The sequence below is a fragment of the Aphelocoma coerulescens genome, chromosome 1A (genome assembly GCF_041296385.1).
Source record: "Aphelocoma coerulescens isolate FSJ_1873_10779 chromosome 1A, UR_Acoe_1.0, whole genome shotgun sequence".
NCBI lineage: Eukaryota > Metazoa > Chordata > Aves > Passeriformes > Corvidae > Aphelocoma > Aphelocoma coerulescens.
The window spans coordinates 67,876,552-67,891,509 of record NC_091014.1 but is presented as its reverse complement, the minus strand read 5'-3'; the positions used below and the strand labels follow the sequence as shown (position 1 = coordinate 67,891,509).

The 14,958-nt window shown below is 43.2% G+C and overlaps 1 protein-coding gene across 4 annotated transcripts in view; it reads left to right on the top strand.

The window, feature by feature from the left end:
* The window catches only part of VWF (von Willebrand factor), a 140,054-nt gene that overhangs the window by 28,880 nt on the left and 96,216 nt on the right, over positions 1–14,958 (top strand). For all 4 annotated transcript variants that reach the window (XM_069003401.1, XM_069003400.1, XM_069003402.1 and 1 more), the window contains 4 exons: positions 7,316–7,532; positions 10,032–10,154; positions 12,676–12,787; positions 14,574–14,620. In XM_069003401.1, coding sequence (XP_068859502.1) covers positions 7,316–7,532; positions 10,032–10,154; positions 12,676–12,787; positions 14,574–14,620 — 499 coding nt within the window. The remainder of the gene's footprint in view (positions 1–7,315; positions 7,533–10,031; positions 10,155–12,675; positions 12,788–14,573; positions 14,621–14,958) is intronic.

Below are 14,958 nucleotides of genomic sequence, written 5' to 3'. Positions count from 1 at the left end.
TGTGTGCTTGTGGTTCCTGAGTTGGTAACTGTGCCCTCCCTGCAGTTCTGGCTGCTGCTGGCAGGAGGATTTCTGTGCTGGGCTTTCCAGCTGTTGCTCCGTGTGATTGTTCTTTTAAAACAATCCTTTCTGCTTATTTTGTTAATCAGATTGTATGATCAAGTTGTGGAGAAATTACTTTGGAGGCTTCATGTTATGACTGATACTTTATTCACATGTGGTGTTGAGAAAGGAACAGTTTACTCACTAGTTAATGAATGCAATTTTTCTCTGACACTGAACCCTATCTGTTCTTTCTAAAACTATATCTATATATATCTATACATAGCTCTATCTATCTATCTATCTATCTATCTATCTATCTATCTAACCACCTGCCCAACCCCCCCTCCCAAACATCAAACAGATAAACCAAGAAAGTAACAGCTTGTTTCAGGCTGAAGTGTGAGTTACTGCCAAAGAAAGGATGATGTTACTTGGGAAAGGTGTGTTTCAGTGATTCCTGTAGAATGAGGTAGTTATTTCCCTTTCTGATTGTGCCAGCAGGGAAGCATCAGTTCTGAAGCCTCTGTGGGCACCGCCTCCCCAAGTGGTATTTGTGAATGTGTTGTAGTTCGTATACTTGGGAGTCAGCAGAGTAGGTAGATGCTCCAGCCAGGCTGTTTTTGACAGAAGAGATGTTTTCTGTTGGTGTTCCAAAAGCTCTGTGTCACCAGGCTATTTCCCTTCCCAGAAGGAAGTTCCTTCATCTATGCATACAGATAGTAGAGCTGATTTATTGAATAAACACAGAACTGTTTGTCTTGGCCAACCCTGTGACCCTCTTTGCTGCATCAACCTTTTTCTTCTTGTCTTTTATAAGTACAAACAAGTTCCTTGTTTCCTTTAGACGGGGTGTGGAGGCAGGCAGATGGTCACCAGCTCAGGGAAGAAAGTAGCTTTGAATATTTACTGCAGCATGTGGTGTTAACAGGTTATGACTGTCATGGTAAATTGAGCCTTCACCCCTTGAGGGATTACAGCTGATTCCACATACTCTGTTCTAAATCAGAATGATTTCCTGGGTGCCAGGTTTAGATTTATACCAGAGTAACTGAGGCCAAAATGTAGTTGTTAGTTTCTCACTATTCAAGTCCTATAGACGGGTACTTGCTAAACTAGACTCAGATAATTTCTCAAGAGTAGTAGCACTTCCTGCAGCATATCTGCTCTCCGGCTACCCTAAGTGCTGGTTTCCTAGCAACCTGGAAAAGGCTAACTAAGAGTTGGACAAGTTGCAAAGTTCTGACTCTTTGTACTTCCATTAAGCTTTTGGATGGGGATGCTTCAGCTGTGTTGTGAAACTCAGTGAAGCACGCTCGTGCCCCTCAGCACTTCAGCCTCACTACCTGCAAAAGTGGCTGAGGAGCTATAGCAGTGGTTTCAGGCTGGAAATCTCCAGCTGATATTTCTTTCTTGGGTAGAGCTGGTCTGTGTGGGGTGTTTCTGTCGTGGCTGGGGCTGATTGAACACCTGACTTGAGTAGAGGTGTCTGGTGCCAAACACCAAAGCATGAGGGGTTCCAACCTGGCTGAGGCCTTTTGGGGGACAGGACTGCTCAACAGGTCATGGAGCTGCTGGAGCCAGTGACCAGAGGGATGGAGCAGCTCTGTTGTGAGGGAGGCTGAGAGAATTGGGATTGTTCGGCCTGGAAAAGAGAAGGCTTTGGGGTGACCTCATTGTGGCCTTGCAGTGCCTGAAGGGAGCCCACAGGAAAGATGGAGAGAGACTCCTGACAAGGACCTGGAGTGACAGGACGAGGGGGAATGGCTTCACACTGACAGAGAGCAGGTTTAGATTGGATATGAGGAAAAAATTGTTTCCTGTGAGGGTGGTGAGGCCCTGGCACAGGTTGCCCAGAGAAGTTGTGGCTGCCCCATCCCTGGAAGTCCCATGGCAGGGGGCTGGAGCTACCTGGTCTTTAAATTCCCTTTCGACTCAAACCATTCTATGATTCTTTAAAACTGGTTACAGTTCTAGAGAAAGGGTAGTTCTTGTGATGGGTTGTGGTCTCTGGAATTTTATCTGTTCAGGCAAGTTTAGTGTTTAGAAAGTGTAAACATTGCAGCTGAGGCTGGGGAGTGGCATACAGGGTGAAATCCAGTCTGATGGGTCAACTATAACTAATGTGGGTTTTGTACAGATCATGTTAAATATTGATGCTTTGTGGATAAAGTTTTCTTTCCCACAAACTGAATGAAATTATATTCTCTCTCATGCGAGTTCATAAGCTCACAGCATTTAACATTGCCTTAATTTATTCACTGTGCAAGAATAAACACAGCACTATTAATAGAAGTCCGGCCAAACAAGTGCCTGCTGAAGAATGTAGGGCTTTTTAATAGTGTGCTTTTGTTTGCTTGCCTCAGCTTCAGGAATGTAAATCTCCTTGGTCTCCCAGCCTCCCTCCCTGCCAGGCAGTCAGCTGTTAGGTGAGGGAAACAACAGCTCTGCTTCAAGGCACTCCTCCCACCCCAGTGCCCCCACACTGGGTAGGTCGGTGGTTTTCTTTACCCTCTCTGTCTGCCCTGCTCCCTGGCCAACAGCATCCTTGGAGAGATGGCTTCTGGCTTCTTTCAGCAGGAATTGTAGTGACAGGATGAGGGGAAATGGCTTCAAACTGACAGAGAGCAGGTTTAGATTGGATATTAGGATGAAATTGTTCCCTGTGAGGGTGCTGAGGCCCTGGCACAGGTTGCCCAGAGAAGCTGTGGCTGCCCCATCCCTGGAAGTGTTCCAGGCCAGGCTGGATGGAGCTCTGAGCAACCTGGTCTACTGGAAGGTGTCCCTGCCCATGGCAGGGGATTGGAACTGGATGATCTTTAAGGTTCCTTCCAACCCAAACCATTGTATGATTCTATACAATGGAATCAGAAAGCCCTGCTGCTCCTTTATCTTCAAATCCTAAAAAACATTGAAAAAATATTTTTTGAGGTTTTTGTCTTGTTTAATGGCTTTGTGTGTCAGCTGAAAAGTCTTGAACCAGCTCACACTCTTACCCCACTGTTGCCAGGGCCTTTCCCTGCCCTCCACCTCTAAAACACACACACCGAGTGTGATTACCTGCCTTTCCTTGGGATCCAGAGAGAATTCCAAACTGGGCAGTGCTGGAGGGAGGAAGAAAGCCTTCCTACCATGTCCTGCTCTCTGCAGCTGCTGTTTAGTTACTGAAAAGGAGCTTCACTGCATTGTCTGATCCATTTTTTTACTAGTTTGGGCTGTTCAACAAAGTACTGCAATTCAACAGGCTCTAAGATGACCAACAGCATGGGTAACATGGATCTGAAAGTGTAAATGGGTGATCTGGAAAACTACAGCAACAAGGCAGCCTTGAAAACAAAAATGTGTGTAGTGTTTAAATCATTGCAATTGATTACTGTGTTCTTATATGTTACCTTTGATTTCTAGCTTTCACCTCTAATAGAAAAGGTGTGTGGAGGCCAGACTTCACTGTATTGTTTCCTTTTTTCTTCTCTTACTAGGAAATTATACCTATAGTATGTTAGATGTCAAAGTAATTGAAATTAAAATTTGGCTAATTTCTGCTTTTGCTGAAATTCAGCTCTTACTGCAGTTGGTAAGAAACAGTTCCCCCATTATCCCGTGGAATATTTCCTTATTTCCGTATTATTGTAATAAAGAAATAGCATTCATTCCCAGATGGAAAAATCAAGTAGAAATTTTCAGCTTTGGACCGTAATTTGTAATGGTTGGGGTCAGAGGCAGGTCCAGCAAAGGTCCAGAGGTCCAGCCCCATCCCTGGAAGTGCTCAAGGCCAGGTTAGCTAGGGCTTAGAGCAACCTGGTCTGGTGGAAGGCGTTCCTGACCATGGCAGGGGATTGGACTAGAGGCTCTTTAATGTCCCTTCCAACCCAAATCGTTTTATACAATATGATAATACATTATAGGATTGAAAATGAGGCCCACTACATCTAAAATCAAATTTTTCTTTGTCAGATTAATCAGCATTCAAGGGAAGTGATTCCTTTCAGTTGTTACTTAGTCTGCTCAAACATGCAGCCAGTGTTTGGTGTACTAAACATACTGGGTTTGCATACTTTTTATTTGGAAGATAGGAGAGTAAATTTTTCTCCATGAAATATGTTCTCTGGAAAACTATACCCAGTTATAGCACCAAAATTTACCCTTCCTGAGTGTTCTGGAGAAACCATATGCGTACCTACACACTACAGGTTTTAAATTCAAGGGAACAAGAGGGTGTCTCTGATTTCTTCTGTTATTTTTTAGGTTCTGTCTCTTTAATGGTAATTGTTAAGCTGTAGACAAATGCAGTTCATGCAGCAGCAGAAGGAAATGCCACAGAAATGGGAAGAATGTACAAAATTCCACCTCCAGCTCTGTGTGGTGGGCCTGGGGCAGAAAGAAGGTCAGCAAGTTTTGTGGTCTCTGTGGGTTGCCAGTGCCAGGACCCCGCCAACCCATTTAAAGAAACATTTAAATTGGACTTGTGCAGAAGGGAAGGGAGAAATTTTACGACCTTCACCTGCATTTCAGATACTGCAGCCAGTCCTGCTAATTTTAATCTTGCTGCCACCTTTACTCTAAGCACTGTTTCAGCCTGAGGCTTCACTCTCCAGGCTGTTGGGTTTAAACATTTCTTTGTGCAGAACAGCTTCCAGGGCTGGTGCTCTATGAGCAGGAATGTTACAGCAGTGGCTGAGGCTGCCAATATCTAATACTTACCACTGTCCTCCAAACTAAAGAATAAGGACCCTTAGTCCAGCCTGACCACTGAGTTTTAAAGAAAGGAAGGAGTGAAAACAGAAATAAATTGCAGAATGGTAGAGTTGGAAGGGGTCATTGAGTCTAATTCCCTGCTTCCAACAGGGCCATCCTAGGTCAGGCTGCTCAGGTGCTTGTCCACTCACATTTCGAATATCTTCAAGGGTGGTGGTTCCACATCCTCTCTTTGACCACCCTCATGGTGAATTTTTTTTTGTTTTGTATCTGTGTGAATTTACCCACATTTCAGCTTATTTGTAATGATAGTTGAGATTTGTCTGAAAGATGGGAAAATTTCAGCTATACTTTTTTTTCTATAATGTCACTGGAAAATCTGAAGAAATTTGAATGGCAAGAAAACCTTTACATAGAGAAAATGAACTGTTCGTTGCTTTTCAACATATATCACTTGGTTTCTAGATAATCAGCTAGAGCTCAGCATTTAGCTATGCTGTTACTGAACAAGTCCAGACCAAAGAACTAGAGGAAAAGAAAAATGGGTTAATTTTTGTGTGTGTGCAATCTCCTTTATTTTTTAAGTCACTTTCCCATCTAAAATGTCCCTTTTAGCGGAATATACAGTCTGAGTTTGAGTTGTATTAACAGGCCAATACCTTAAGAAACCTCATTAGTTCAACCCCCTAAATATGATTGTTGCATATACTGGTTTTCTGCTGCACTTGATACTATCTGGATCAAGGCTTTGATCCAGGAGTTGCTGTACTGCTCATCCTCTGAATGGCTCTGAGCTCACTTTCAGTTTTATCAGTTTCATCTCCAAGCACTGCTTTAATAGCTTTTTTGGCTGCTTCTGTTGTTGTTACTTCCACCCTTAGGGCACTTTTTCAGCTTTTTTGTACTTCTGTGTAGTCTTAGAGCAGCACCAACCACTCTTGATGAAGTTCCTGCTCCCCCACTTCTACTCTTTTTTTTTTCCCCCCATCTGATTCAGCATGGTGGGTGCTGTCTGGCCATCAAAATTATCCCAGTTATTATTCAGAATTTCTGAAAGCCCACCATGTCTCAGCACTGTTTTAAGTTCCCTGAGACCTTTCTCAGAAAGCTCAAAACCTCCTTGCACATGTGGTTGTTCCCTGAGCCCTTTGCTAAACTTGGAATAGATTCCCAATGGACTAGACATTTCTGGTTGGTTTGTTTCCATAAGCAAGAAATTCTGTCTTGGCTCAGACATGTACTAGCTTGAGCTGATCACCTGAACAAAACACCCTTTAGCCAAAATTAAAAGGTATTTTCTACTCAGCAGTTTTCCTATACAGGCACCACAGCTGCCATTCAGAGAAGACATCTTGATGTTTTTCCTGTGGGGTTTTTTTGCTCTCCATTTTTCATCTCCCCAAAAATAAGAAAACAAAGTACTTTTTAATTTTTTTTTTTTTTTACACAGCAGCTTGTATGTGCTGTCACCTGAGGTATGTGTAAAGCTTTTCAGAAGCAATGAATTGTTACTGTGAACTACCCTGAAGAATATGTGCCCCCCTCCACCTCTAACCTCTGCGTATAACACCTGCAAAATACACCATGGGTACATTTGCTTACATAAAACACTGAAAAATAGTAAGAAGAAAGTTGTGTTTCAACTCTTTGTTGTTCTGAAAATCGTTTTTTCACTCACCTAAACTCAGTGCCATCCTTTTAGAAAGTTGCACTGAGGACCTCAGACTCATTGAACTGGGGCATAATGTGCACAAGAGAGTCTATTTGGGAGCCTCCCCTGGAGAACTTAATCATACACTAAGTTTTCTTTAGGTTTTGTTTCACATACAGTTAAGTTTCCTCTTAGGTTTCTGCTGTCTGAAAGGAGAGGCCTTGATACCTTCCTCCCATTTCCCTGTGCTGTCCTCCCCTCACAGTGGCTGTCACCACGCTGATTTAACTCAGGAGAAGAGCAGAACAAATTGCTTTTCTTCCCTGGGCTATTGTTCTCCTATTTATCTGAGCTAAATTGACCTGTTGTGCATTGGACAAGCCAGCAGGAGCGTGTGGCCAGAAGTGGAAAACAAATTTCATTCCTAGCATTTCAGTCAGACTCAATCTTTCCCTCTGACACTCACTCTGGTCGCTTGTTATCCAAAAGATTATCTGGTTGTTTTTCTTCCTACGTTACCTCAGTTCCCCTGTGTTGCTGCGTGCATTTTCCTGGGAATGCAGACACCATCCAGTTCTTTTCTGGGAAGCCAAAGGAGGTAGAATGCCTCCATCCTTTTGCTGACTGATTGACTGTTGTGTTTCTGTGTGAAACATCCCTTATGTGGTGCTCCATTCTATAGTAATCAGTCTATTAATGTACCTCTGTGTCCATGGATGTGGTGAATAAATGGGTAGAGCTCACTATTAGCTCTTGACGATTATGAACTGCATGGTGGTGTTAAATAAGAGCTGCGATGTTGTTCAACAACAGTGGTGACAGTGTGTTTGGAAAAGTTGAGTTTTCCCTCTTCTTCCTGAGACTAAAGGAAGTAATTTTGTCCCTTTTGCTCTCTCCCCGTCCCTTTGCCCCTCACTTCTCGTGCAGGGTGTCCTGGAAACCTGCCAGCTGCTGAGCACATCGCTGACCTTCTCCCGGTGCCACCATCGAGTGGATCCCGAGCCGTACATCAGCCTCTGTGAAAGGGACATCTGTGCGTGTCCTCAGGGCGTGGACTGCCACTGCCCCGCCTTCCTGGAGTACGCGAGGAGCTGCGCTCACGAAGGAGTGATTTTGGAGGGCTGGCCTGAAGAGAGCTCGTGCAGTAAGCTGGCAGATTTATTCCTAGGCTGCTCATCCCCAATAAAATAGTGCCTGTCTTGCAGATTTATGTCCTGCAGCTAAAAGCAGCTGGTGCTTTTTTAGGAGGTTGGTTCATTTATAGGAAGTGCCTTTGCTCACTCCCTCTCTCACCTCCCCATCACCCACATCTTTCTAGAAGTTTTTGTCCCTAAGGCAGTATTGTTTGAACCATATGTGAAGAAGATCCTGAGCTGTTACATGTCCCACCACAGTGCACACAGGCAGTGAAGGCTTACTTGATACACAAAGGTGTGGATTAGGATATTTAGGTGGTATTTCACATACGGTTCAAATCTATGACATTTTCCAGCCTGTATTTTTAAGTCAGCATCTTTGTGAAATGCTCTCTAACATTTTTGTATGAAGAAAATTGTTTCACCCTTTATTTGCTTGAAGCAATTGCCTTGAAATTGAGGTGTTGCCTTTTCTAAGCCAGTTTTTATCTAGGTTAGAGATCCTGATTGCATCTTGAATTTTTATTTTTTAGTCAGCTGCCTTTATTAGCCCAATTTTGTTCAGTTCAGAGGTCCTGATTGCATCTCTCCTGAGGTTTTGCAACAAGGAAGTGCACAGACTGAGAGGGATTGTGTTTATAGAGGAAAAGTCATGTTTGCACTGATGCCGTGAAGATTTTTTGCCTTTTTTTTTTATACCTCTTTTATGCCTTTTTACAACTTCTGTATTCTTAGTGCTTTTTGCCTAAATTCTTGGACTTGTTTGTCAAGCTAGGAGACTAAACATTTTAGAAGCTTCATAGGTAGGGGTTAGTGTGCCCCAGACCCCAAGGTCCTCTCCAGAACACATTCTGTAAACTAAGATAGAACCATCCAGGGGAAGGTTCCTTGGGGAGGGGGGCTCATTCAAGCCTCTCACTGGGGAATTTTTGATAGGTACGCTAATTAGTAAGACCTATAATGTTACACCAGATTTTTGGGGGGGTGCATTGAGGTGCATTTGACCTGGACGTGTGCACCTAAGGATCCTTAAAATAAATACCAAGGTAAAATCCCTTTTTCCCTTCTAACCATGTATGACTCTTGATTTTAAGACCGGGAAAAGGCATCAGCACCTACTGCTGATCCCTCCACTGAAGAACCCTGGTTTAATACAGAGCATTACAAAAATAAATTTTAAAAATCCACTAATATAATGTTCTCGGTGATTTGTCTCATGTTTTTTGTTAGGAGAAAGGACAATTTCCTTGGGATGTTTGTGTAAATTAATTTCATGGGGTAAGCTGTCTGATCTGTACTGACAACACTTGGTTCTCTGGTAAAGATATTCTGCTGTTGGCCACTGAAGAAAACTGTGCCTTCAGACTGTGGTTAGGGCAGCAAGATGCTGCCAGCCACTTGTTCTAGGGATTTTACAGTCTGAGTTCTAGCAGTAATTTATTACCTTTCCATTGGGATGTTAAAGGAATCTATTAAAGCTCATCTCCTTGCTCAGCGTGTGAGCCAGAGAACCCATTTTTGCTGGGGCTCTTTGTAAGTCTGATTAAAAGCCACAAGTGCAATGAGCCTTTCTGTGATCCCAGGAGCTTTAGAGCTCACTTCTAACCCTTGAATTCACGAGCCACAGTTTGTTCTTTTCTCCTGAGCCAGGAAAGAGGGAAGTGTCCCGCTGCCACAGCAGGAGCTTAATTTTCTATCGCCCTTCATCTGTGCTTTTTCAGGAGATGACGATGATGATGGAGCTATGGAATGCTCTGCTGTGTGGGAAGGGCTCTAGTGCTGGGCACACTGTCCAAGTGAGAACTGGTGCCCAAACCCAAGGCAAGATCACTCCATTGTCCTCCCACCTCCTCAGCAGAGGATTTACTTGGAAAGGGCAGGCTCTAACCTTTTCATCCCACTCCATGCCCCCGCAGTCTTGCAGGGCATGGCGTGTGTATGCATTGAAGAGAGGGAATGGCTGTAATAGAGTGTGTTTGCATAATGGCCTGGCCTAGATAATGACAGCAGTGGAGATACCACGGCATGGGTGTTGTCCTGAGCTGGTGGTTCTCTGGAAGAAGGAGGATGAGATTTCAGAGTTTTAACTGTTTCCCGGTTCTCCCTGGAAACACCAAACAGTATAATTTCACAAATGAGTGCAGTAAGTGCATGGCTTAAAGGCACAAAACAACCATGTCTGTACAAATTACTTAGATATTGTTGCAAAGCTTGTCCCGGGGTTTGATTATTCTTAATGCACTTGGGTTTAGCTATTAAGACTCAATTTATTAGAAAACAAATTGACTTTAACCTCTGAGTATTTACTATGCTACCTGACAGATGATGATACTGCAGCAAAATGAAAATCAACTATTTATCAAATGTTCTGCTTCTAAAAAAGAAATAATCATTTGGAAGCTGACATGACCTTTTGTCTCTGTGGTTCAGCCTTTGATAATGAAGGGATTTGTTGGTTTAAGAGTTATTGAGGAATTTGCATTTCTAATTTCTTTTAATTGTTTCAGGGCCAAGATGTCCAGTTGGCATGGAATATAAGGAGTGCGTATCCCCATGTGCCAAAACCTGCCAGAGCCTGAATATCAATGAAGTGTGTCATGGACAATGTGTTGATGGCTGCAGCTGCCCTGGTAATTTATTTACTGGGTTATTTACAGAGAAACATTTGGCAGTTAGGCTACCTATTTTATTAGAAGAAGGAAAGCTGTGTCTTCCCTTAAATTTTCTTGAAATCAGAAACACTTCTCTTTTCTGGGACCATGCCCTAGAATAATCCAGTTTCTGTAGTGCCTGTATGCTCACTCCATGAAAGGGCCATTTTTCAGAGGCAACTAAAAAGTAAATGTTTCTGTGAAAATCAGTACCAACTAATACTCCAGGATTGCCTTTATTTCTTGGTGAGGGACTGCTGGCCCTTGATGTACTCCTGGATTGCTTGGGTTAGAGGCAAATACAGTTAAAGGAAGAAACAGCAGAGAGTACACTGAAGGAATTTCTTGCAGAAAAACAGTACATGTAGAGCTTGCACTGCAATTTCAAAGGTCTTCATGATTTAGGTGAATAATTTCACTTATTATTGAATCTTTGATACAGGAGATTTGATTGGATAAAAGGGAACAGCCCAGCCATGCCAATCTTCCTCTTCATCTGTTGTACTTAAAACAACTGCAGGAGAAGAGTTTGATTCCTGGGCCCAAAGCCTCCATATGCTTCCATTTCTAGCTGGTTTTTTGTTTGTTTTTGTTCATTGGGTACTTTGTTTGTTTGGAATAGGACTATCTCTGCATTTCACCCTGTCTGGGCTTTATGAATGCACAGAGGTGTTCACTGTCCCCGTGTACAAGATGCCAAATGTGATGGAGGTTTGCAGAGATTCTGGTTTCCAAAAAAGGCAATAATGACAATGTCAGCCTCGTTTGAGGAGTCACTGCATTCAGAGTTTGGTAGTTTCCCATTTAGCTGCCAGTCTCTTCCTTGCTGGAAGTTCAGAGGTGTATGGCAGGACCTGGGAAGGTGCACATGGAGGGTGACAGGTGATGTAACCAGACTCAGGAGCTTATTTTGTTGTGAAGGATCCAGGTACTGTATTCGTGCAGTCCTGGAAGTGTTGGGAAGAGCTGAAGGAGATGAATCCACTGACTACACAAGGGCTCTTGCTGTATTTTTCCTCTGGTAGATGCATTGGTGTGTTCAGCATAGGAAAGGTCTAAGGGGAGAGAGGAGCTAAGGAGCAGAGAAACAGGAACTCTACAGAAAGGGTAAATGGCATGAGGAACAAGTAGATGGGTAGAAAGAAGTGCATGGAAAGAAACAACGATCAGCAGTTCAAAACTTTTACTGCTATTTGTGGCACAGCCAGAAGGGAAGAACCCGGATTTGAGTTTCATAGAAAAGCAGGAGGCTCTGACAGATGACTAGAGGGATTTTTGATGAGGATTCTGTCTTCATATAGCTCCCCTCCAGTGCTCCAAGAGTAAATAGGATCTGAAGGATGTTTGACAAATGTCTTCTTTCTTTTTTTTCTTTTTCCCTCTGTTAAATGCCCTACACAGTTACATTAATTGCAGTAAATGGAATTACTCTTGCCAGGAAAAAAGGCAGGCTGGTTCTGTTTTCTTGTACTCTGTGGAGAGCCACAGCACTCTTAAATGCTCAGATCTTGTTGTGAATCTCTCTCACTGGAAGGATTTTCTCAACAGCCAAGACCTTCCCAGGCAGCTCTATGGGAAGAATGGAGAAAGGAGACTTACCTGGGTCTTGCTGTCAGTGATGACTGCTGCTGCCAGGGAAAAGAGCCAAAAGCTCTGCAGGTGGTTTTAACAAGTCCCTCAAAGAAAAGGGAGAGGGGTGTTTAGGAAAACAAATATTTTGCCACAGCAGCTCTTTTGAAAATAGGGGAATATCAATTATCTCTCAATAAAGGGATTGAATAGAAAGCACTAAAAACTAGCAATAGAAGCAGGGACAAGTTTCTACCTTAGGCAAGACTTGTAACTCTTTTGTGCCTCTGTTTATCCTTGTAGGATAAAGAGCTCTCTCTAGAGAACAGGTAATTATAGTTGTGTAATATGGAAACCTCAGCAGCTGGACCCAAGTTGGGAAGTTGGCCCTTTTGCTTTTATTTTCGCCTCTGCAGAAGCTGAGAAGTGGCTTCTTTCTCTCAGACCCCCTCTGCTAGACTTACATGGTGTCCAAATTTGTTTCTTCATTCCCTGGTTTGCCTCATCTTTGGTTCTCTTATGGCAAATACAAGACACCCTTTACTGTGTGAACACTCTTTACTGTAGCCAGTGAAGTTCATGGTTTTTCCAACAGTCAGGTCCCCACTTTGATCGTGCTCCCTGTGTTTGATTTGTCTATGTCCCAATATGTGCTCTGGACCTGAGGATGTGCTAAGCTTTTCTGTGAGCACCAGGAATGCTTTGTTCAGTATGTCTGAGGGAGAGACAGCACTAGAAGGAAAGCAGACACCTGCCCCTGTGAGGGTTTTTGGCAAGCCTCATTCCTTTTTATTGCTGTCTGTGACTAAGTATGGATAATGATGCATATGAAGTCTTGCCAAAGCATATGAAGAACAAGAAAATCTAATTGTATTTATGTTTCTTTCCCTGCGTGTGTGATATGGGTGTCTGTGCTACCTGACCTATCCAGAGGGGCTGCTCCTTGATGGTGAACACTGCATTGAAAGCTCTGACTGTTCCTGCATCCACTCTGGAAAGCATTATCCTTCTGGCTTCACCATCTCCCAGGACTGCAACTCATGGTAAACCCTGTGCTGCTCTGGTGTGGTTGCTGTAGATAACTACTGCATGCTGGTCAGTGACTGTTTTGCATTATCTTTCTAGAAATCTCTCTACCTTTAAAAAATTTCCTTTCACTGGCAAAGGACTTGCTCTCTTACTGGAATTGCCAGCCCCTTCCAAGAAGTGAGCTGTTCACAAAGGCAAAATCAGCCCTATTTTTAAAGGGATATTTGATCTGATAGAACAACATGAAGGTCACACTCCTTCAAAGAGCAGAGAACTACCTGTTTCCTGTGGATAAGACAGACCAGCAGGTTCTCATGTCTGGGTAGTGTCAGAGGTTGTGTCTTTGTTTTGACTTCCTACATGTATTTAACCTCTAAACCCCATTTTTTTCCAAGAGGATTTAGCCTAAGGCACGTCCTTGGAACTGGTCACAGGGCTAATGAGTCTTCCTAGCATGGCTCACAGTGTTTCTTTCACTTTTGGGTACCAGACTGGAGGGCAAGGCCAGCATTTTAAAGAAAGGAAGGGGAATTAGTTACATATTCCTGATCTGGTTTTGTGTTAAGTGTGGACCTATTTGTGCAAGGAGTTCAGACAACTCTTTGCTCAGATGTTTCCAGTTAGAGGACAGAAGGAGGACTCAGTGAAGACCATGATATGCAGAAGAAAGGTGGTCTGTGCATCCCCCCTGGTAATCAGAAGCTTTTCATTATCTGCACCACGTGTCTTAGAACACCGTAACCATGACATTAGCATTTTGTCTTTTTCCCTGGACAGGAAACCCTCTGCAGCTTTGAGCTTGGCCACATTGCTCAACCTTAGTGCTCTTGGGAGATGAGTGTAGCCTGACAGGCTGGTGGGGTTTTTTGTTGCTTGTGTTTTGTTACTGCTTCTTGTTATTCCAATTTGATGCTGCTGTGGAGAACGTCATTCCATTGACTCTGCATTTAACATCCTCAATAATCTGCTTCCCCACAAATGGTTTTCAAGGGCTGGGATAATTAAAGGAATGAGAAGAATATAGTAGCTCTTGAAACAAGGAGTGTGGAGAGGCTTGTGGAGGACACTGGAGGTGATCACAACAGGGGAGTTTGACGTAAGAAGAAGCAAAGGGGAGTAGATTTTTTTTAAGGGCTAATGAGGGAACTTTCACTGCCTACAGATGGGCTGTGAAGAGCATGGGGCCAAAATCTCCTCAAACAGCAAAAGGTTATGAAGCAATGGACACAAGCTGCAAAGTAAATTCTGTTTTGACACAAAGAAAAATTCTTCTACCTTCCCCAGTGCTGTACTGGGACAGCTGCTCAGAGAGGCTGTGGGACCTCATCTTGGATATTTCTAAACTCAAGTGGATGAGGTCCTCACCCACCTGATCCAGCTTTAGCATTACTTTCTCTGAGTTGGGGATTGTAGTAAAAGATTTTTCTAGAAGTTCCTTAGAACTTTTTTCCCTGTGATTCTGATGTATTGATAGATATACCTTGAGAACTGCATTAAAAACTCATTCCACAACAGTGGAATATAGCTGAAAACTTCATTAAACACAGAACTTTGGCAGGGAAAAACAGAAGTCCTTGAGTTTTGCAATAATACCCATTCATATTACCAGCAGTTGCTGTCAAATGATGGGAAGAAGGGATGAATACATTAAGGGATGAAGTTATGGGAGATGGAAAGGATGTTGGAGACTGGTCTAACTTCCCTGGGACAGGGGACCAGTTTCAATTTTTTGGGAAAAGTGTGCAACAGAAGATTTGTATTCATGTACTCTTGCCTAACTTGCCACTATCTCTCTCCTAGCATTTGTCGGCGTGGCACCTGGATCTGCAGCAATGGGGAATGCCCCGGTATGTTGGCTTTATTCTTTTCAGGTTTTGACAAGTAAGCCTTGCCTACATCCCTCCCACTCATGCCCCACTTACATTTTTTTTTCACCCAAAAAACCAAATCTTTGTTCTTCCTTGCTCCCTCCAGTACAATCCACATGGGATCCTACTTTTAAGTTCTTCTCCTGATACAAGTCAGACATTGCCCTGTGTGGTTTATGTGTAGCAATGAAAAATCCTGTGTGGTGGGAAGGACAGTTCCTGCTTTGATTACTTAGTTTACCAATTATAAGGGTTTGTATATTGAGAGGATTGGCTTCCAGGTGGAGGAACACTCCTGGCTTTCTTTGACTAGGTAT